Raw genomic sequence first — 23,338 nt, 5'->3', positions numbered from 1 at the left:
AACCTGGAATAAATTTGGCACACAGACATTTCATGCCCTGGTGAAGCTTAGGGGAGGATGGACTACAGACCCCGTGACCTCCCATGAATGATGGGCCTGGACCAGACTTGGGACACAAAACCCCTATGACCAACAGAACACACTGGAGGGGCTTGGGAAATTAACCCACCTATGTGGGCATTATAGTTCACTTTGCACCCAGAGCACTCTGAACCCCACCAATGATGGATCTGGACCAAACATGGCACACAGCACCCTGGTGACCAACACAACATATGGATCTGGAGTAAACTTCCCACACAGACCCAACATGCTCAACTGTGAATACAGGCAGAGTTTGGGGGTTGTACCTGCATCCAGAGAAATTGTGCCCCCCACCGCACCAGGACCAAATTTTGCACAATAAAGCTCAATGACCAACTGAACATACTGCAGGGGTTTGGGGGGGAATTAACTTGATTTTGGGAGGGGTGGTTCACCTCCCAAATACTCAACCCCGCTGACTACGGACTTGGATCACACTTGGCACACAGACCCAACATGGCTGAATGTAAATACTGGCAGGATTTGGGGGTTACAGCCCTTGGCATATGGGAGTTGTAATTCACTCTTCCCCAGAGAGCACTGAAGCCAGCCAACAATTATTTAGTATTATTATTATTATTATTATTATTATTATTATTATATATCATAGACCATATTTTAGTTTTATTAAAATGTTATTATATTATAATGCAGGATAATAGACATACCATTTGAGCCATTCTATAATAAATAATAATAGCAATAATGATAATAGTTTGTGTTATTAGCCGACTAATAGTGACCACTTCCTGTCCTGTCCACAGCATGAGCGCTTTTGACCAACGCGAGAAGAAGGAGGAGCAGGAAGCCCTTCTGGAGCGACGGAAGCGCCAGCTGCGGGACTTCCTGCGGGAGGAACAGGAAGTGCTGGCCGAGGAGCTGCGGGCCCTTCGCCTCCATGCTCAGGAGGAAGGAGTGGAGGCCCAGCGCAGGAAGGGGCAGCAACTCAAGGGCAACCGTGAGCAGCGCACAAAACAGGTCCATATTCATGTACAAATATTTGCAAAAAAATATTCGCAGAAATATTCACATTTTTTGCAGAAATGTCTACATTAAAATATTTGTAGAAATATTCATAAAAATATCTGCAGAAATATTCACCAAAAAACATAAAAATATTTGCAGAAATATTAATGAAATATTCATATTAAAATAGTTGCAGAAAGATTTACACAAAAATTCTTCATAGAAATATTTGTAAAAAAAATCACAAAATATTTTGAATATAAAAATATTCACAAATAATTGTAAAAATATCTGCAGAAATATTCACATAAAAATATTTGCAGAAATATGCACACTTAAAATATTTCCAATTGCAGGTTGCTGAAGAGCGTCTCTATGAATGTTGGAGGAAGAACAGCGCAAGGCTGCGGGAGGTGAGAACCAATCCCTCCCAAATCTTGGCCATCTAACTTTGAAAACAGAGGTCAATAATCGAAATCCATATTCCTGCAGGTGGAATCCGAACTGCACCGGAAGCACGTGGTGGAAGCCTGGGCGGACCAGAAGGCACAGAAGATAGAGGTAATAATAATAATAATAATAGAATATTGGAATATTCCCAGAAATAGTGACAAAAATATTGCATAAAATATTCACGGAAATAATCATCGAAATATTTGTAGAAATATTCACAAAAATAATCATGAAAATATGCATAAAATGATTCATAAAAAATATTCACAGAAATATTCACGGAAATAATCATCAATATATTTGCAGAAATATTCATGAAGTTATGCACAAAATGTTTCACAAAAAAACCACAAAATGATTCACAAAAATATTGACATAACTATATTATCCCACCTTCTTCTGAGCTATTTCCCCCACCACATGAGCGAGAAGGAGGCGAGTATACATATAATACCTTATATTCTGGTGTATAAGACTACTTTTTAACCCAAGAAAATCTTCTCAAAAGAGGGTTCGTCTTATAAATGGGTTCGTCGTATACGCGAGTGTAGTCTTATACACGGGAGTAGTCTTATACGCGGGAGTAGTCTTATACACGGGAGTCTTATAGAGCGGGTGCTGAAACCTCCAATCGGATTGGAGAATCTGTGGTTGCCGCATATCGTGGGGGAACTCAAAAATGGCAATGGCCGCATCCCTGCTGTATGCAGCAACTGTATGAAAACATTACGGGCAATTGTCGGAACCCAGATGCCTTAAAGAGCCAGACACAGGAGTATGTCCAAAACAGTAGTTTATTAAAGCAAAGTAAACAGGACTCGGAGACATTTGCTTTAGTGCCTCTGGTCAAAAAGGTTTGCAGCAATTTGCAGCTTGAAAAACAAACTTAGGAAATAAACCAGATTAAACAGGCAAAAAATCCAGATTTTGGTGTGTCTTCCAAAACACACCAAAATTACATAGTTCAAAGATAATAAGCAAACAAAGAGCCGTGAAGAGAAGCCGTCGTCCAGAAGCAGTCAAAGAAATCCCAGTTGAAAGTTCCAAAGTCCAAAAGCAGCGTCATCGTCGTCAAAAACAGTCCGAAGTCAAGGAGAGGGGAAATCCGCACTTACGAGAATCCATGCCGGTCGGTACATGACGAAAGCAGCAATCTGCAGATCCAGGACCCAATCCTGACAAGAAAGTGGCAGCGGCAGCGGCAGCGACAAGACCCAAGTCACGAAACCAACACTTTGCCTACTGCAAAGTTCTATCATTCCAGTGCCTTCATTTATCTTACAGCTCATCATCCGATGATGAGCTGCCCTCCACCCCGTCCTCATCACTATCAGCTGGCTTAGCCTCTACAGCTGAACGCCAACGCCCATCCCTTCAACTCTTCCACCTCTTGTCAAGACTTAGGTCTCCCCATGAATCCATAGTATCACCAGATTGCCAATCCCCACCACCAGAAAACCCCGCAAAAGAGTCACTAGACGTTGGTTGAGTACACATATTCCGAATCTCTTGCACCTTGGTCCAATACAGTGGTTCCTCTTCATCCCCATCACTCCCAGACCCATCATTCCCAGAAAACCCATGAAATCCTCTTCCTCTGTGGGAGCAGTAAGTATGTCCTGGATCTTCTTTCTCTGACGTTCCTTGTCTGACTCCTGCTCTCGAGTAAACCTCTTAGTTCCCCTATTCCCATCTGAATCTCCTTCCTCTTCCTCACTCATTTCACTCTCGGGGAAACCTTCAAAGGATTCTTCATCAGTGGGTGACATAAGTATATCCCGGATTCTCTTCCTTTGCTGCTCCTCATCTAACACCTGGGCGCCTCGTTTCCCTCCTTTATCATTCCTACTACCAGTTGCAGCATTGCCAACAGACTACTACAACAGTGACGTTGTACAAGTACAGTAGAAGAAAATCCATTCATCAGGATTTCTGGACTTAATGGGGTCCCGATGGTGAGGTGAAGGGGCACCTCACCGGGAAGGTGCCTGCGGTATGGAAAAAAGAGATAGAGTGGCTCTGGGCCCAGAAAAACACAACTCTTTTACCTGTCTGGCCCGCCCTGTCTTACCATACTTCCTCCTCTGCCTCTCAGATCTTGCTCCTGAAGACTGCAGTGAAGCGGTGCAGGTGCGCATGTGCGAGATCTGAGAGGCAGAGAAGGATGTACAGTAATAGGAAAATTACCATATTGAAATCAAATCTGATGCTTTTAAAATTTTTATTTGGTGTGCGTTGGAAGAGGGATAGTCTTATACGGCGAGTATATCCCAAACTCTATATTTTAACTGGAAATGTTGGGGGTCGTCTGATACGCCCAGTCGTCTTATATGCCAGAATATAAGGTAATAATATAATATCTATACACATTATGAAAGTCAAAAAAGTCAAAATGTGTATGTGTGTATGTGGCGGAGGTGTCCAGTTACACAGACACAGTGTTGAAGAGCCACCAAAAGTCCTTCTTCAAAAGGACATTGCAGGTCCACCACCCAAGGAATGCTTTCATTTGGGGGCCATTTCATCATAGATGGTCTGTTTTTCCTCCAGAATGGACATTTCAGGGTTCTCTTCTCTCTCTCTCCATTGATGTGCAATTTGCATGACCCCTGCCTCTCCTTTAACCCTTTCCTACCCTTTCCTATGGCACACAGCAAACAGGAATTGATCAGAAACTGAACAAGAGGTTTGGAGGGAATTGACCTTGATTTGTATGAATTGTACTTCACCTACACCCAGAGAGCACTGTGAACCCAACCAAGGATGGATCTGGACCACACTTGCCACGGATGTGCAGTGCCTTCAGTCACTTTCTGAGACCACTGCGACCCCCCCAAAGAATGATGGACCTGGATCAAACTTGGGACCTACTGAACATATTAGAGGGGTTTGAGGAACTGACCCACCCATGTGGGAGTTATAGTTCACCCTGCACCCAGAGCACTCTGAACCCCATCAATGATGAATCTTAACCACATTTCGAACCCTGAACCCTGGTGAACAAGAGAACATACTGGAGTTGTTTGTGGGGGGATCGACCTAATCACGTGGGTACACTCTGCATCCACTCTCTCTGAACCTCATCTAATGACGGATCTGGACCAAACTTTGAATGCCGAACCCTGGTAATCAACACAAAATACTCTTAAGAGTTTGGGGGAAGACTAACCCGCCCACGTGGGAGTTGTAGTTTACCCTGCACCCAGAGAGCATTCTGAAGCCCCCAATAATGGATTTGAACCAAACGTGGCATACAGACCCAACATGCCCAACTGTATTCACAGGCAGAGTTTGGGAGTGATTGCCGTGGGAATCTGGGAGTTGTAGTTCCGCTGCATCCAGAGCAACTGTGACCCCCCCACCGACAATGGACAGGGAACAAACTTGGTAGAGAGAAGCCCCATGACCAAGTGAATATACTGCTGGAGTTTGTGGGAATTGACCTTGATTTTGGGATGTAGTTCACCTGCATTCAGACAGATCTGAACCCATCTGGGCGAAACTTGGCACAAAGACCCAACATGGCCAACTGTAAATACCAACAGGATTTGGGGGTGACTGCCTTTGGAGATGAGTGTTGTAGTTCACCCTTATCCAGAGAGCACTAAACGCAGCTGATGACAGATTTGTACACAGAACAAAGGAAGTGAGAAACGAAAACAAACTTGCAGCTGGCTAGTGTTATCTCAAAGTTTCACACAGCTAGACACAGCTAGACATACCAGGGTCACAGGTCACATTCTCACAGCTTGTTGCTTAGCTGTTTTTAACCCTACTACATAAACACTCATCCTGGTAATACAATCCTATTCACATTTCTACTACATGAAATTACATTTAAACACACATCATACATTAAAATACACACTAACAATTCCCCCTCTTTAAATGTAATTTCTTGTCCTTACTATACATACATTGTCTTGTCTTAACTACTTATTATACACACATTGTTTTAATTGCTTATAACAACTTAACTTCTATAAGTTATATAGAACTTCTATATGCGACCACTTGCTCAGCTGGTTCGAGGTTTTGGGCTTGAGTGTTACCAGTACGCCAATGACACTCAGCTGGTGCTGAAGATGGAAGGCCGACTGGGCTATGTACCCATTTGTTTCCATCAGTGCCTCGAGGCCGTTACTGGATGGCTGCGTGCCAGCAGGTTGAGGGTGAATCCAGCAAAAACAGAGATCCTATGGCTGGGTCGACCGGGCAGTGGGGATATCCAGCTGCCTACCCTGGATGGCGAGGCGCTACACCCGTCACCATTGGTAAAGAGTCTGGGAGTCCTTTTGGACCCTCTGCTGACGATGGAGGCCCAGGTCTCCGCCGTGAGCAGAACCGCCTTCTTTCATCTGCGGCAGGCTAGACGGCTGGCCCCCTCCCTGTCCAGGGACGACCTAGCTACGGTGATCCAGGCTACGGTCATCTCAAGACTGGACTACTGTAACGCCCTCTACATTGGCCTTCCATTGTCGGTGATCTGGAAGCTCAAGTTGGTACAGAATGCAGCTGCTCGGCTTCTTCCGGGAATTCCAATGAGATGCCACATAACTAACACCAATCTTACTGCAGCTGCATTGGTTACCAATTGAGCACCGGATCACTTTCAAAGTGATGGTACTCATCTTTAAGGCCTTGCATGGTCTGGACCGATGTACCTGAGGGGCCGCCTCACCCCCTACCAACCCCAGAGATCCCTCCATTCTGAGGACCAAGATCTATTGGAAATTCCCAGTGTCAAGACCTTGCGTCTAACAGCAACCAGACGCAGAGCCTTTACAGCAGTGGCACCATCACTCTGGAATACTCTGCCACCTGAAGTCCGTGCCTTGCGGGACTTATCAGCTTTCCGCAGGACATGTAAGACATACCTGTTTCGACAGACCTTTGTTGTTGATATTGCTGTTTTTAAATTGTTTTAAATTGTTTTTAAATTGTGTTAGATTTTAGCCATTCTTGTAAGCCGCTCTGAGCCCCAGGGGAGTGGCGGCATATAAGTTCAAAGGCCTTCCATCTTCAGCACCAGCTGAGTGTCATCGGCGTACTGGTAACGCTCAAGCCCAAAACCTCGAACCAGCTGAGCAAGTGGTTGCATATAGATGTTAAACAACAGAGGGGAGAGAATGGCCCCCTGAGGAACCCCACAAGATAGAGGGGACCTCTCAGAGACCAGGCCTCTCCTCTCCACTCGCTGTCCACTATTGTGAAGAAAGGAGGACAGCCAGTTTAAAGCTGTCCCCCTGACTCCAGCAACAGCGAGGCGGTGGGTCAAAAGATTGTGGTCGACTGTGTCAAATGCTGCTGTGAGATCCAATAACACAAGCAGCGCTGACCCGCCCTGGTCAAGCTGGCATCGAAGGTGATCTGTAATGGAGACCAGCACAGTCTCTGTCCCATGCCCCGCATGGAAGCTGGACTGGAAGGGATCTAGTCTGGCTGTGTCGTCTAGGAATTGCTGCATCTGCTCCACTGCTGCCCTCTCAATCACCTTGCCCCGGAACGAGAGATTTGAAACTGGGCGGTAACTGGAGGGAACCGAAGAATCTAAGTCCGGTTTCTTCAGCAGGGGAGAGACCACCGCCTCTTTTAAACCCTCTGGAAAAACTCCTTGCTCAAGGGAGCTGTTTATAATCTTCAACAGAGGGTCACGTAATCCCTCCAAGCAGGATTTCACCAACCAAGAGGGACACGGATCGAGGGAGCAAGTGGTCGGTCTAGCTGCAGCTATAAGCCTATCGACAGCCTCTGCGTCCAGCGGGATGAACCGGTCAAGGATGGGCCCAGCAAGTGGCCACGGAGTCTCAAGTTCTCTCACTGTATCAATTGTGGGGGAGAGGTCCCAGCGAAGTAGCGAGATCTTGTCTGCAAAATAGCTCTGAAAAACCTCGGCTGAAGGGGCCTGATCACCACTTTTTGGGAAGGCGTATGACTGTCTTTCAACGTACACATTTTCATTTCATTCAAAAATTGCATCCTCTTTTCTGCAACCCCTTCTTCATGCTTAAATTGACTAATTTCCATCCACTCAATGTCTTTTGCTCTCAAGAATTGCTTAAGTTTATCACTACAGATTTCAGCTCCTTTATCAATTATAAGAGTTCCCAATTTCTTTTCATACACATTTTCAACCATGTTAAGCCAATTAGACAATTTCTTGTAAGTGACTGAAGTGACTGAACATTTAACAACAAAAATATAGTAATTGTGTTAATAATAATGTATAATACTGTCATAATAATATAACATCCAGCTTTTTTATTCTCCCCCGAAACAAGCGAGAAACAGCCGAGAAGAAAGAGACAATTCGTGCCGAAAACACCTATGAAGCGGCGCGGCGGGAAGCACTGCAGCGCATCAAGGAGAAGGAAGAGCAGCAGAAGGAGGAAGCTAGGAAGCGCGCTGAGGCCCTGCGGCAACAAATGGAAGAGTTGATGCAACGTGAGGAGGAGGTAGCTATCTGTCTATTAACTGGTGAATTATGTGCTTTTAATGCGCCGCAGCATCGCGTCATCAGCTTGCAGCTATCTATCAGACTTTTAATGCGCTGTAGCGTCATAATGCTCTCTAATCACTGTTTTGCTTATTTCACCCAATGAAGGCGAAAAGACTAAAGGAGGAAGAGGAAGCGTTGTTGAAGCAGAAGTGGGAAGTGGAAGCGTTGGAAGCGGAGAGGAAGTCCCGGGAGGAAGGGAGGAAGAAGGATGAACTCCGGTATGTGTGTATATGTATAACATTATATTATAATATAATATATAAATTATATATTGTAAATTATATATTATGATACATATAAATTATATATTATAATATATATAACGGAATATAAATTACAAATTATACATATCAGAATATATATTATAATATAATATCACAGCCCCGGTGGCGCAGTGGGTTAAAGCGCTGAGCTGCTGAGCTTGTTGACTGAAAGATTGCAGGTTCAAATTCGGGGAGCGGTGTGAGCTTCCACTGTCAGCCCCAGCTTCCGCCATCCTATCAGTTTGAAAACATGCAAATGTGTGTAGATCAATAGGGAAGGTAACGGCGCTCCATGCAGTCATGCTGGCCACATGACCTTGGAGGTGTCTACAGACAATGCTGTCTCTTTGGCTTAGAAATGGAGATGAGCACCACACCCCACAGATGGTCATGACTGGACTTTATGTCGGGAAAAACTTTACCTTTACCTATAATATAATATATAATAGAATAATACATAATATATATATACATTATAAATTATGATATATAATATAATAGAATATATACTAAAATATATCAATATGAATTGTATTTCAAAATAATATAATATATAATAGAATATATATTAGAATTATATCATAATAATTATTAGTTCAAAATAATATAATATATATTATAATTTATACTGTGATATTATATATCATATCACAGTATAAATTATAATATATATTATTATAATATATATGGTACGAGGGTTGAATGAAAAGTAATGCCTCCACCTTCATTACTTGGGTTTGGATTTATTTTAATAAATCAAATCCAGAATAATCCTTAGAATGTGCTCTTTAGCTACCACTATTCACTTTTTCACATAATCATCAGACAATTGGATACATTTCTCCCAGTTTTCTGAAGCTGTCACGAAAGAAGCCAACACTCTGTTTCTGCAACTAATGTCTCACAGTACTCTCAACATCTTCATCAAAAGCATAATGATGTCCCCGCAGATCTTCTTTCATTATTGGGAACAGATGGAAGTCAGACAGTGCTAAATCTGGACTGTATGGAGGAAGTTATACGGTAGTGAGATCCAGTCTCTGAAGTTTCAAGTCTGTGCGCTTTCATTTCAGGCGTCAGCATCCTAGCTACCCATCATGCACAGATCTTCCGATAGCCAAGCAAAGCAATAATGTGGCCTACACGTTCTTATGAAATGCCGATTATGCTTGACATTTCTCTCTGAGTGATATGACGATCATCCTGAATCAATCTGTCAACCTTTTGCTTGTGAAACTTTGTGGTTGCGGTCACAGGACGTCCAACTCTTTCTCATGCAAGTCAGATGTTCCCACCTCAACATCTTTAAACTTACAAAATAAAGAAAAGGGAGATCTGCCAAAGTCTATGATAAATATGAAACAAAAGCTAAATCTGGTAGACATATGGAGAACTAGAAATGAGACTAGGAAGGATTATACATACTATTCAGCCAGACACCAAAATTGGTCGAGAATAGACATGATTTGGATATCAACATCACTACAAATAAATGTAACAAAAATACAAATCTTGCCAAGAATTGACTCCGATCATTGCCCGATGTGCATAGAGATTAAAATAACAGAAAAAACAAAAAGATGGAGACTCGATGAAAATCTTCTGAAAAGAGAGGAAGATATTGACAGAAATAAAAGATTACTAAAAGAGTATTTTGATATAAATAATAAACCAGGAACACAATTATTTACATTATGGGAGGCAAGTAAAGTCATAATGAGAGGAAATTTCATACAACAAAAAGTGATAAAGAACAAAATAAAAGCACATAGGATAAATGTGATATTAAGAGAAATTGGAAAGGAGGAAGGAAAATTAAAAGCAGACCCTAAAAATAAAGAGGCAAAACAAATGCTAGAACAATTGCACAAACAAAGAGACTATCTAGAAACAGAAGAAAGAGAAAAAGAGTTAAAATACATGAGGCAAGATTACTTTATGAAAGCAAATAAACCGGGACGCTGGTTGGCAAATAAAATAAAAAGAAAAGAGGCAACATTTATCACAAAACTAAAAGATAAAGAAAAGATTATGACTCAAGAAGAGGAAATAAAGAAACAATTCTACGAATTCTATAAGAACTTATATCAAGACGAACAAATTGGAGAGGAAGAGATTTACCAATATTTAACCAACCACAAGATCCAAAGGATCACAGAGGAACAAAGGGGGAACCTGAATAAGGAAATATCAGAGCAGGAAATCAAGGAAGCGATAAAGAAATTGAAACCAAACAAAGCACCAGGACCAGATGGAATACCGGCAACGTATTATAAGACCTTTCAACAGGAACTGACACCATACCTAAAAGAAATTATGAATAAAATAAGAATTTATAAGGAGATACCGGAATCCTGGAAACAAGCAAATATATGTTTAATACACAAAGGAAATTCGGACCCAGAAGAAGTAAAAAATTACAGGCCAATATCATTATTAAATGTTGATTACAAGATCTTTAGTATTATAATGGCAGAAAGACTTAAGAATTTACTCAGTGAATATATAAAAGAAGAACAAATAGACACCAAAGAGAAAATGTTAGAACAATTGTGGATCTGATTGAATATTATGATATTAAACATCAAAATAAAGTAATGCTACTTGCCCTAGATGCAGAGAAGGCCTTCGATAATGTGAATTGGAACTTCTTCAAAATTATAATGAGAGAAATGGATTTGGGATTCTATTTTCAAAATGCAATAGAAGCAATATATGAAAAACAGGAGGCAAAAATATTAGTGAATGGGAAGGAAACAGAGAACATAGAAATAAAGAAAGCAACAAGGCAGGGATGCCTTCTCTCACCATTGATTTTTATACTCACCTTAGAAATACTATTAAATAAGAGAAGAGAAGAGAAAAATCTACTAGGCGCAAAGATACAAGGACAGGAATATAAAGTTCGGGCATATGCTAATGATGTAATATGTGTCATTGAAGAACCAAAAAACAAATTGGGAGATTGGATAAGAAAGAATTTGGCAAGGTCTCGGGCTTCAAAATGAATACGGAAAAAACAAAAGCAATAACAAAAAACATCGGAAAAAAGAGCAAGAAGAAATAAGAGAAAAATGGAATGTACAAATAGTCTCGAAACTAAAATATCTTGGGATAACACTGACCCCTAAAAACTTGCAACTACTACAAAACAACTATATAGAAAAATGGAAGGAGATTAAAAAAGAAATGGAAAGATGGAAAAATATAAACCTATCATTGCTTGGGCGAATCGTGACAGTGAAAATGACGGTGCTTCCAAAATTGATGTTTTTATTTCAAAATCTGCCAATTATAAGGAATATGAAAATTTTAAAGGATTGAAAGAAAGACATCAAAAAATTTATTTGGAGTAACAAAAAAACGAGAATTCATCATGACAACATGATAGAAAGAAAGGAAAAAGGTGGACTGGCAACACCGGATTTAGGACTGTACCTAGAGGCAAATGCACTGATATGGGCCAAAGATTGTGCAAAATTAGAGAAAAAGAGGCTACTAATATTGGAAGGGATAGAATTAAGGGAAGGTTGGCACACTTATATTTGGTATAAAGGGGATATTTTTTTAAAAAAATCGGTAATCATTTCATAAGATCATCAATTTTGAAAGTCTGGGAAAAATACAAAAATAAATTATACAATAACACACCTTTGTGGGTGTCATCTTTGGAAGCTGGCCAAAGACGCTGGATGGGGTGGCATGAATTCCCAAAATATAAGGACTTGTTAAAAAAAAGAAAGAGGAGAAATGATACTAAAATCACAACAGGAATTAAACACGACAGATCAAAAAAATCTCTTAGTTAGAATATTGGACAATTGAGAAAAATATAAAAGTGATAAGAAGATAGGCTTCAATCAGGAAAGAAAATTTTGGGACAAGATAATGGAATCAGGAAATAATTTAATAACAAAGATATATTAAAAAAAACTACTAGAATTGGAGTTGGAAGCAAAAGGAGAAAAGAGCTATAGAAAAAGATGGGATGAAAATATTAGGAGAACCATCAAACAAGAAGAATGGGGAAAAATTTGGGGAGAAAAATTAAAATACAGTTATGCAATTGACCTAAGGGAGAATGGAGTGAAGACAGCCTACCGTTGGTACATGACACTTGAAAAGGTTAGGGAGTAGCTACAACAATACCAGCACAAGCTGCTGGAAGTGTAAAGAAAAGGAAGGCTCATACTTTCATTTGTGGTGGACCTGTGGTAAAGCTAAAGAATACTGGAAAGGATTACAGAAAGAACTACAAGAAATTTTAAATATAAAGATCCCATGGAAGGCAGAATGATTCCTGTTAGGAATTCATGATTTAGAATTAGAGAAAAACACTGTGGGATATGCAGTAGCTTCACCTGATTTACCTCCCACAGACCACTGTTACCCACACAATTGACGGACCTGGACCAAACTTGCCACACAGACCCCATGACCCACTTTACATCTTGGTGCAGATTGGGGAAGGATGGACCACAGATGATAGAAATTGTAGTATTTTCACCCACTTCCAGAAACCAATGCAACCTGAACAAATGATGCACCTGGACCAGATTTGACACACAAACTCCCTATGATGTACTAACTGTCCTGGTGAGGGTTGGGAGAGGATAGACCGCAGATGGGATTCGCCCACTTCCACAGACTACAGTGACCTCCAGAAATGACAGACCAAACTTGGGACACAAAATCCCCATGAGCAACAGAACATACTGGAGGGGTTTGGGAACTGCCCCACCTGTGTGGGAGTTATAGTACACCTTGCAACCCGAGCACTCTGAAACCCATTAATGACAAATCTGGACCAAACTTCGAACACAGAATCCTGGTGACCAACAGAAAATACTGGAGTTGTTTGTGGGGAGATGACCTACCCACATGGTAGTTATAGTCAACCCCGCACCAAGAGCACTCTGAACCCCACCAGTGACAGATCTGAACCAAACTTTGAACACAGAACCCTGGTGACCAATAGAACATACTGGAGGGCTTTGGGGAACTGACCCACCCATGTGGGAGTTATAGTTCACTCTACAACTAGAGGACTTTGAATCCCATCAATGACGAATCTGGACCACACTTTGAACACAGAACCCTGGTGACCAACAGAACATACTGGAGATATTTGTGGGGGGACCGACCAACCCATATGAGACTGTAGTTCACCCTACATCCAGAGCACCCTGAACTCCATCAATTATGGATCTGGACCAAACTTCAAACCGTTGGTGGGGACGAAGGGGAGGGCCTTCCTTCTCAGTGGTGACCACACCCCTGACTTTGGAACTCCCTCCCCAGGGGGGAATAGGCAAGCTCCCACATTGCGCTCCTTTTGTAGGGATCTGAAAACCTAGATGTTCCAGCTAGCTTTTGAGAATAGTGAGTCCCTAGCCATATATGTCCAGTCCCTAGGTCATGAGATAGTACTCTGTTTTGCACTTCATCCACTGCCCCCGGCCCTATGATTTGCTATTTGCACTATCCATGCCCAGCCCTTCTCTAGCTTGGCTAGGTTCATCTTAGAAATCCCGTTATTGGTTCATGTTAAATGTGATGTGATAGGAGCTCCAGTGTTTTATTTTGTCATGTTTGCTCTGTATTTTTGTCTTGGTTGCTGTATTTTATGATGCTCCTATTTTAATGTGTTTTGCTTTTCCCACATTTAAACCGCCCTGAGTTCCTTTGGGGAGATGGTGGTGGGGTATCAAAATAAAGTTATTAGTCATATATATATACACAAACACACACACACAAACATCTTCATTTTTGGGAAGCTACATTTCACTTCTTCCTGTTTCCCAGGCGCTTCCTGAAGGACCAGTTCCAGGCCCAGATGAAGAGGCGGGCTGAGCAAGTCAGGGAAGAGCTGGTAACTCTATTTCCTCCTCTCTTTTCCTCCCTCCCTCCCCCCTCCCTCCTTTTTTTATCATATACACTTCCTCCTCTTCCTCTCTTTCCTTTCCTTCCTTTCTCTATTTCCTATCCTATCTCTTCCAGGAAGAGGAACATTATAATCATCATCATCATCATCATCACCATTATTACAAGAGACCCAGAGGGATATATTATTATTATTATTATTATTATTATTATTATTAGTAGTAGTAGTAGTATATTGTATATTCTTATATTATTTATTTATTTAATATATTATTATTCTATTGTATTATTATTACAATACTCAGAGGGATATATTTTTATTATTATTATTATTATTATTATTATTATTATTATATTCCAGGAAGCAGACCGTCGGCTGCTGTGTGCACTGTCGGAGAAAGAGGAGGAGGAAGCACGGAGGAGAAAGTCTGCCCGGAAGCAGGAAGCGCAAGCTGCCGTTTCCTGGATGAAGGAAGTTCTGGAAAAACAGGAATGCCTTGAAAGGGAACGGCAGGCCGAGGCCGAGGCCCTCTTCCGGTCAGAATATATCTATATCTATACACTTAATAAAAGTAAAAATATGTGTATGTGTGTATGTATGTGGCAGAGGTATCCACTTACACAGAGAGCCTCTAAACTCCACAAACAGGCTATAGTTCCAAGTGCTGAGAAGCTTCCAAAGCCACTCCCTCCACTGACATTGCAGGTTATAGTGAGCACCATGAACATGTCTCCCAACCCCTGCCAATGTCCTCCCCAAACACTATGGCCCACCACCCAAGGGATGCTTTCATTCAGGGACCTTTTCATCCTAGATTTTCTGTTCTTTCTCCAGAAATGGACATTCTTTTCTCTCTCCAGATTTGCATGACTCTGTCCACTGCCTCTAACTTAACCTTTTCCTACCCATTCCTATGGCACACAGCAAACAGGAATTGATCAGCAACTGAACGAGAGGTTTGGGAAGAATTCTCCATGATTTAGAGGAGTTGTAGTTCACCTACATCCAGAGAGCACTGTGAACCCAACCAATGATGGATCTGGACCACACGTGCCATGGATGATGGGATTTACAGTACCTTCACTCAGTTCCAGAGACCACTGCAACCCCTACGAATGATGGGCCTGGACCAAACTTGCCACACAGACCCTCCATGACTCACTTTACGTCCTGGTCCGGTTTGGGGGAAGGATAGACCACAGATGATGGGATTTGCAGTATCTTCACCTGATTTGCCTCCCACAACTCACTGCGACCTCCATGAATGACGGACCTGGACCAAATTTGGCAGACATACTCACTATGATCAAGATAACATACTGGAGATGTTTGGGGGAAATTTACCTTCATGGGAGTTATAGTTCACCTGCATCCAGAGAAACTGTGAACACTACTGACAATGGACTATGACAAAACTTGGCACAGAGCAGCCCCATGGCCAACTGAACATACTGGAGAGGTTTGGGGGAATGGACCTTGATGTTGGGTGTCATAGCTCACCCTTATCTAGAGAGCCCTGAACCCAGATGACGTCAGATCTGGACCACACTTGGCACACAGACCCAACATGACCAACTTTGAATACTGGTGGGGTTTGGGGTGACTGGCCCATGATTTTTGGAATTGTAGTTCACCCACATCCTTATGCATTTTCTAATGGGAGCATTAGAATAATAAATAGCAGTAAACATTACCAAATTGATATTACCAAACTTCACAAAACAGAGAATGCCTTTCTCAAATAATCTCAGCACCGCCGAGTCTCCAAGCTAGTAATTTATATACATAATAATAATAATAATAATAATAATAATAATAATAATAATTGTCCTTTTCCATTGCAGAGAGGAAGCCAAGGTGGTCTGGGAGAAGCGAGAGGCAGAGTGGGAGAAGGAGCGCAACGCCCGCAATAGGCTCATGGCAGAGGTCAGTGAGAATGGATGGATAGAAAGAATAGATAGATGGATAGATGGATAAATAGATAGATAAATGGATAGATAGACAAATAGATCAATCGAGATGGAAGGATAGATTGATGGCTAGATTTTTTTTGTCATGTCAGGAGCGACTTGAGAAATTGCAAGTCGCTTCTGGTGTGAGAAAATTGGCCGTCTGCAAGGACGTTGCCCAGGGAACGCCCAGATGATTTGATGTTTTTATCATCCTTGTGGGAGGCTTCTTTCATGTCCCCGCATGAGGAGCTGGAGCTGATAGAGGGAGCTCATCTGCCTCTCTCCGGATTCGAACCTGCGACCTGTCGGTCTTCAGTCCTGCCAGCACAGGGGTTTAACCCTCTGCGCCACTGGGGGCTCCCATAGCTAGATAGATGAATAGATAGATCGATGAATGGATGGATGGATAAATAGCTAGATGGATGGATAGATTTATAGCGAGTTGGATAGATGGATGGATAGATTGCTTGCTTGCTAGATAGATAGTCGGAGAGAAAGATAGTTGGCGTGATAGATAGATGGACAGATAGATGAATGGAGATATGGATGAAGAGATAGATAGGATAGATACATATATGTATATATATGCATGTATCTTAGGGCCCCCTGGGGGTGCAGTAGGTTAAACTGCAGAGCTGCTGAACTTGCTGATCAAAAGGTTGCCAGGGAGCGGTGTGAGCTCCCACTGTTAACCCCAGCTTCTGCCAACCTAGCAGTTTGAAAACATGCAAATGTGAGTAGATCAATAGGTACTGCACTGGTGGGAAGGTAATGGTGCTCAGTGTAGTCATGCCGACCACATGACCTTGGAGGCATCTATGGACAATGTTGGCTCTTTGGCTTAGAAATGGAGATGAGCACCAGAGTCCCAGAGTCAGACACGACTAAGCTTGATGTCAGCGGAAAACCTTTACCTTTACTTACTATATATCTTTCTGTCTGTCCATCTCTTCATCTATCTATCCATCTATGTATGTATTGGGACCTGAAGATGGGCTTCTCTTAGGTCCATCACTCTATCTATCCACGTAACTATCTATCTCTCTATCTCTCTATCTCTCTATCTATCTATCTATCTATCTATCTATCGGGACCTGAAAGTACGCCTCTCTTAGGTCCATCATTCTCTCATCTATCTCTCTTTCTGTCTATCTATCCATCCATCCATTCATGTCTATATACGTCTCTTATCAGGACATGAAGATAGGCCTCTCTCAGGTCCATCTATCTATTTATCTATTTCTCTATTAATCTTTCTATCTATCTATTACGCATGTGCAATCAAACTGGTTCTCAACTGTGTTCAAAAGTAGGAGGCGCTGGTGATTCAATTCTAAAGTCACTTCCGAATTTTTTTTTAAATTGGAAGCTTTCCGAAACTTCCGAATTGATCCGTTAATGGTGGATCCGATTGCACAATAGGGGAAAAAACCAGCAAAAGTCTGGAAAACTTCAGAGGCTTCTCTCTCCCTCATTTTTGAGCTATCCTGATGAAACTTGCTACAGTGGTGGAAGACACCCTCCGCTGTTAGCATACCAAATTTCAAGATGTTCAGATAATCCACTGATATTTAAGAATTCTTAAAAAAAGAATTTCGGCAGGGCGTTTGGGGTGCAGTAGATTGAAGAATCAACAGGAAGAGTATTTTAAAGTTCAAAACACAACCCGAAGCAGAAGGGAGGCAGTTGAACCCCCCCAAAATACTTTGGTGCCTTTTCCTGACTTTGGAAAGGCACCAGCGTGTTGGGGTGCAGGAACTTGAGGAAATATTAAAGTGCAAGAATGTTATAATGTTCAGAACACAACAGGAAACAGAAGGGAGGCAACTGAACCCCAAGAAAAAAGAACTGTGGTGCCTGCCTTTTCCCTGGCTTTGGAAAGGCACCAGGCTGTTGAGGTTCAGGAGTTTTTGGAAAGAATAGATAAACGTGATCAGAAAAATAGTTTCCCAAACCCATCAATGAAAGGCTTTCTCTCTTGTTTCATTCACACAGTCACTTTATTAATTTCTCTCCCTCCCCTCCTCCCAAACTTTTTCTTCTTTCTCTGTCCAGCCATTATGCACCTCTGTTAAAGTCAGCCTTGGGGAACCATCTGAGGCAGTTAATGCTCCAGCCCTCTCAGGTGGCTCCAGTATACCATTGCCCCCGCCTGGGCGTTCCTGAGGCTTTTTCTTTTGCCGAAACAGTTAGTCCTGGAAGGACCAAAAAGCGGGGAGCAGACCCATTTGCCAGCTCCTGCAGGGTCTGAAGCTCAGCTAGGCCAGTAGGTTGCCCCTCAGATGTGGCGGGCTTTGGGGAGCTCTGCCCCTGACCCACAAAAGGAGCCACAGTTGGCTGCACTGAAGCTGTAGAAGCCCCTGCCTTATCCAACAGCTCTAGAGAGCCTTTACTACCACGAGGGGGATTTAGGGCCCTAGCCCTTTTTGATTTCTTTTTCACGCCAAAGGCTTCGGGGGCCATTACAGTCAAGTCTTTTTCCCCTGAGAGGAGCGAGGTAGCCATTGGATGTTTAGTGAGGAGGGAGCGCTCGTAGAGTGCGGTCTTCAGCCTCAACACTCTATGCCAGTGGTTCTCAACCTGGGGTCCCCAGATGTTTTTGGCCTTCAACTCCCAGAAATCCTAACAGCTGGTAAACTGGCTGGGATTTCTGGGAGTTGTAGGCCAAAAACATCTGGGGACCCCAGGCTGAGAACCACTGCTCTATGCTTTCTTGTCTGAGGTGTAAATGTTTACACCTCAGACAAGAAAGCATAGAGAGTGTTGGGCAAGACAGGGTCAGATGCCCGTCCCCCAAGCAAAGAAGGCATAATGAGTGGCCACCATTGTCAGAATAACTGGCTGAACACGATGTACAGCATTTAAAAGCTGAGATAGCCGCCATAACTCCAGAAATGACAAAGCCAGGGGGAGAGAGTTAATAGTTAGCCAAATTCAGTCCAGGTCAAGGAAAGGAGATATTTGAAGCAACGATAGGCAGCCCATGTCAAAAAACAAGGCAGCCCAAATCACTAGTCGAAGAGAAGGTTCTTTTGCTGCTGACAGAGCGGCGGATCAAAAGAACTGAGGGCACAGGCTACTAATACTGAGAGAGGAAGATGGGCGGAGCTTCCACCAAAATGTTTTTTATAAAATGTCTAGAAGGTTCTGAAAGCTGCTCTGCGCAGGCGCAGAGATTACCATATGTGCGAATTCACAGGCGATCATTCGGGAAACTATGGTTACAGGGAAGCAACCTATATTTTCTCTCTCTCCCTTCCTCCCAAACTTTTCCTTCTTTCTTCTTTCTCTCTCTTTCTCTCCTCTCTCTCTCTCTCTCCCTCTCCCAAAAAACTTCTCTTCCTTCTCCCTTCTCCAAACCTCCTCCTTTGGCTCCATTCCTTTCCACCCACCCAACATCAGCAGCAAAAAAGGTCCCAACCTCCCTCGTCCCTTCCCTGGCTGGAATGAGCCTTCCAGCCATGTGGTTGGGTTTATAAGCAGCAATGGCTGCCAGACACTGGATAACTCCCCTTCCCAAAACATAAGCCCTGATTGGCTGGGAAGCAAGCAGCTTAGGATTTATCATAGTTCCAAATCGACTTCCAAATCATTGAAATCAATGGCCCAAATCGATTTGAAACGATAGGGGACTTCCGATGTGTGGGTATGTGTCGGAAGTCCCTTTGGAAGTCAAAAACCTCTGACTTTACTTATGACTTCTGCGACTTCAGAACAGAATCGCCTATGCCTACTATCTATCCACTGGGACCTGAAGGTAGGCATCCCTTAGGTCCATCACACTATCATCTAGCCATCTATCTATTCATCTATCTATTCATCTATCTATTCATCTATCTATCTATCTATCTATCTATCTATCTATCTATCTATCTCTTCATCTATCTATTAGAACCTGAAGGTAGGCCTCTCTTAGGTTCATTACTCTATCATCTATCTCTCCATCTATCTATTCATATAGCTATCCATCCAGCTCTTCAGCTATGCTTTCATCTATCCATCCATCAATGTATCATATCTATCCGATTGCAGGTGCTGTGTGAGCGACGTGCACAGATCGAGGAGCGTGTGTCGCTGAACCGTGAGGCCCAGCGGCAGGCGTTGCAAAGGCGCCAAGAGATCATTGAAGAGATGGAGGAAGAGCGGAGGAAGAGGAAGGAGGAAGAGGAGGAGGAGGAGGCAGGGAAGACTGCCCGGAGGGAGGAGATACAGGCACAGGTCGGAGTCATAATAATATATAATATTCTATAATAATAATTATTGATTATTATTAACTTTATTTGTACCCCGCTAACATCTCCCGAAGGACTCAGTGCGGCTTACAAAGGCCAAGGCCCTCAATAAAACAACAGCATAACAAATACAACAATAAAACTCATAAAGCAAACCAATAAACATTAAAGCAATAACAGTAAAACATTAAAACAATACATAATAACACATTTAAAACTAGGGCCGGGCCAAATGTAATGAATAAAATTAAAAGTGCTGGACATGACAGGTGAAATGTAAGGGTTTTAGGGTAGGTGCGATGTGCAGGCAATCTTAGATCTCTAGTAAAGTGCATTTGGGACATGATGCTGGGAGTTTCCTATTCTGGAAAGGCACACTGGAACAGCCAGGTCTTCAAGCTCTTCCTAAAGACCGCCAACATTGGGGCTTGTCTGATATCCTTGGGGGGAGAGTTCCAGAGTCGGGGGGCTACCACAGAGAAGGCCCTGTCCCTCATCCCCACTAAACACGCTTGCGACGCAGGTGGGATCGTGAGCAGGGCCTCTCCAGATGAACGGAGGGATCGTGTGGGTTCATATACGGAGATGCGGTCACGCAGGTAGGTGGGTCCCAAACTGTTTAGGGCTTTGTAGGTGAGCACCTGCACCTTGAATTGGAACCGGAAAATGAACGGCAGCCAATGGAGCTCCTTAAACAGGAGGGTTGACCTCTCTCTGTAAGGAGCACCAGTTAACAACCTGGCCGCCGCCCATTGTACCTGTTAAAATTTCCGAGCCATTTTCAAGGGCAGTTCCACGTAGAGCGCATTACAGTAGTCCAATCTAGAGGTGACCAAGGCATGGACCACCCCGGCCAGATCAGCCTTTACGAGGTACTTTATTATTATTATATAATTATTATTATTATATAATGATTATAATATGTATGTATGTATGTATGTATGTATGTATTTATTTACTACACTTATATACCGCCCCTCTCAGCCCACAGGCGACTCAGAGCGGTTTACAGTCAATATCAAAGACATAAAATACACTCAGTTCTTGTGGGTTTTTTCGGGCTATATGGCCATGTTCTAGAGGCATTTCTCCTGACGTTTCACCTGCATCTATGGCAAGCATCCTCAGAGGTGAGGTCCTCACCTCTGAGGATGCTTGCCATAGATGCAGGCGAAACGTCAGGAGAAATGCCTCTAGAACATGGCCATATAGCCCGAAAAAACCCACAAGAACTGAGTGATTCCAGCCATGAAAGCCTTCGACAATACATAAAATACAATTTAAAAACAATCAATTTAAATATAAAACCAAGTAAAACAATCAATATCAATAAAAACATGTATCAATTTGAGTCTCCTAGTTAAAAGCGTTACCCAATAACATTGTCAAGTTGTTCCGTTTTTCTCCATGTTTGTTATATTGTGTCTGCAAACGCTTGCTCAATGAGCCATGTCTTGACCTGCTTTTAAATGTTAAAAAGGAGGGGGCCGATCTAATATCCCTGGGGAGGGCATTCCATAGCCGAGGGGCCACCACTGAGAAGGCCCTGTCTCTCGTCCCCGCCAGCCGTACTTGTGACAAAGGCGGGATCGTGAGCAAGGCCTCTCCAGACATTTTAAAGTCCTCCAATAATAATAATAATAGGAGGGGGAACCTGAAAGGTTTCATCCTGCATCCAGTCTGTTCTAAGAAATATAATAATAATAATAATAATAATAATAATAATAATAATACAAGATAACAAGATAATGTAATGGATCTAATAGTATTATTAAAAATAATATAATGTAATATATAATACTATAATAATGACAACAACAATAATATAGTTAGGAAGGGGGAACCTGAAAGGTCCTCTACAGAAATGTATTATTATTAATATGATGATTCTCCTTACAGGTGATGGAACGCCAGCACAAACTGGCATCAGAGCGCCTCCAGGAAGAGGAAGAGGAGGCTGAAGGGCGTCTTGAAGAAGAGCAAAAGGCCAAAATGGAGGCTGACGAGGCCCGACGAATGGCCAAGCGTGGATTCCAGCACAGAGTGAGCCCAGCATAATAATAATAATAATAATAATAATAATAATAATAATAATAATAATTTATTTACTTTCCTTTATGTCATTCCTTTTTTAAAATCTATTTTTATTTAGTTTTATTTATTTTCTTACTGTTTTATTTATTATATAGAGCTACGGCTTACCCAGAACGGCCTGGAACTGAAATCTCGAGAGATTGATCCGTTTCCTGGTGGTCATTTTGGTTTTTGTTTCCGTGACAAGACATCGGCCATTTTGTCTTTGTCTTTTCATTTCCATGTCGACAAGAGGAGGAGCTGGTGGCCATTTTGCTTTCCTGGCTACCATTTCGTTTTCTGCTTTTTTCATTTACATGAAAGAAGGAACCAGTGGCCGTTTTGTTTTTTATCTTTTCATTTCCATGTTGACAACAGGAGGAGGAGACAGACATTTTGGTTTTGTTATTGTTATAATTTTAATTGTGAAATCAAGTTAACAAAAGAAATCCCGATAACCAAGAACGGTTTCATTCAGAAAATGTAATTCACATTCAATAAAAATTGGATTTTATATATATTATGTATTTTATTCTATATTTATAGTATAATTTGATTTTATATATAAAAAGGTAAAGGTTTTCCCTGACATAAAGTCCAGTCGTATCCGACTCTGGGGTGTGGTGCTCATCTCCATTTCTAAGCCGAAGACACCTCCAAGGGTCACGTGGCTGTATGACTGCCTTAGTGGCGCAGTGGGTTAAACCACTGAGCTGCTGAGCTTGTTGACTGAAAGGTTGCAGGTTCAAATCTGGGGAGTGGCGTGAGCTTCTGCTGTCAGCCCCAGCTTCTGCCATCCTAGCAGTTCGAAAACATGCAAATGTGAGTTGGTACTGCTTCAGAGTAACGGCGGTATATATATATATATATATATATATATATATATATATATATATGCACACACACACACACACACACACACATATATATAT

General features: G+C 42.2%; 1 protein-coding gene across 1 annotated transcript in view; it reads left to right on the top strand.

Annotated features, from left to right (window-relative positions):
• The window catches only part of TCHP (trichoplein keratin filament binding), a 28,801-nt gene extending 5,877 nt beyond the window's left edge, over window positions 1-22,924 (top strand). Inside the window, exons 3-13 of the mRNA XM_067473603.1 lie at window positions 849-1,062; window positions 1,407-1,463; window positions 1,543-1,611; window positions 7,785-7,958; window positions 8,108-8,220; window positions 14,071-14,137; window positions 14,510-14,685; window positions 15,994-16,075; window positions 20,134-20,319; window positions 22,233-22,376; window positions 22,523-22,924. Of these exons, the coding sequence (XP_067329704.1) occupies window positions 849-1,062; window positions 1,407-1,463; window positions 1,543-1,611; window positions 7,785-7,958; window positions 8,108-8,220; window positions 14,071-14,137; window positions 14,510-14,685; window positions 15,994-16,075; window positions 20,134-20,319; window positions 22,233-22,376; window positions 22,523-22,555 (1,315 nt within the window). The 3' untranslated portion in view covers window positions 22,556-22,924. The remainder of the gene's footprint in view (window positions 1-848; window positions 1,063-1,406; window positions 1,464-1,542; window positions 1,612-7,784; window positions 7,959-8,107; window positions 8,221-14,070; window positions 14,138-14,509; window positions 14,686-15,993; window positions 16,076-20,133; window positions 20,320-22,232; window positions 22,377-22,522) is intronic.
• Window positions 22,925-23,338: the final 414 nt, after the last annotated feature.

The sequence above is a fragment of the Anolis sagrei genome, chromosome X, assembly GCF_037176765.1.
Source record: "Anolis sagrei isolate rAnoSag1 chromosome X, rAnoSag1.mat, whole genome shotgun sequence".
Taxonomy (NCBI): Eukaryota; Metazoa; Chordata; class Lepidosauria; order Squamata; family Dactyloidae; genus Anolis; species Anolis sagrei.
The sequence above is the reverse complement of the archived record's forward strand: the minus strand, read 5'-3'. Positions and strand labels throughout refer to the sequence as shown.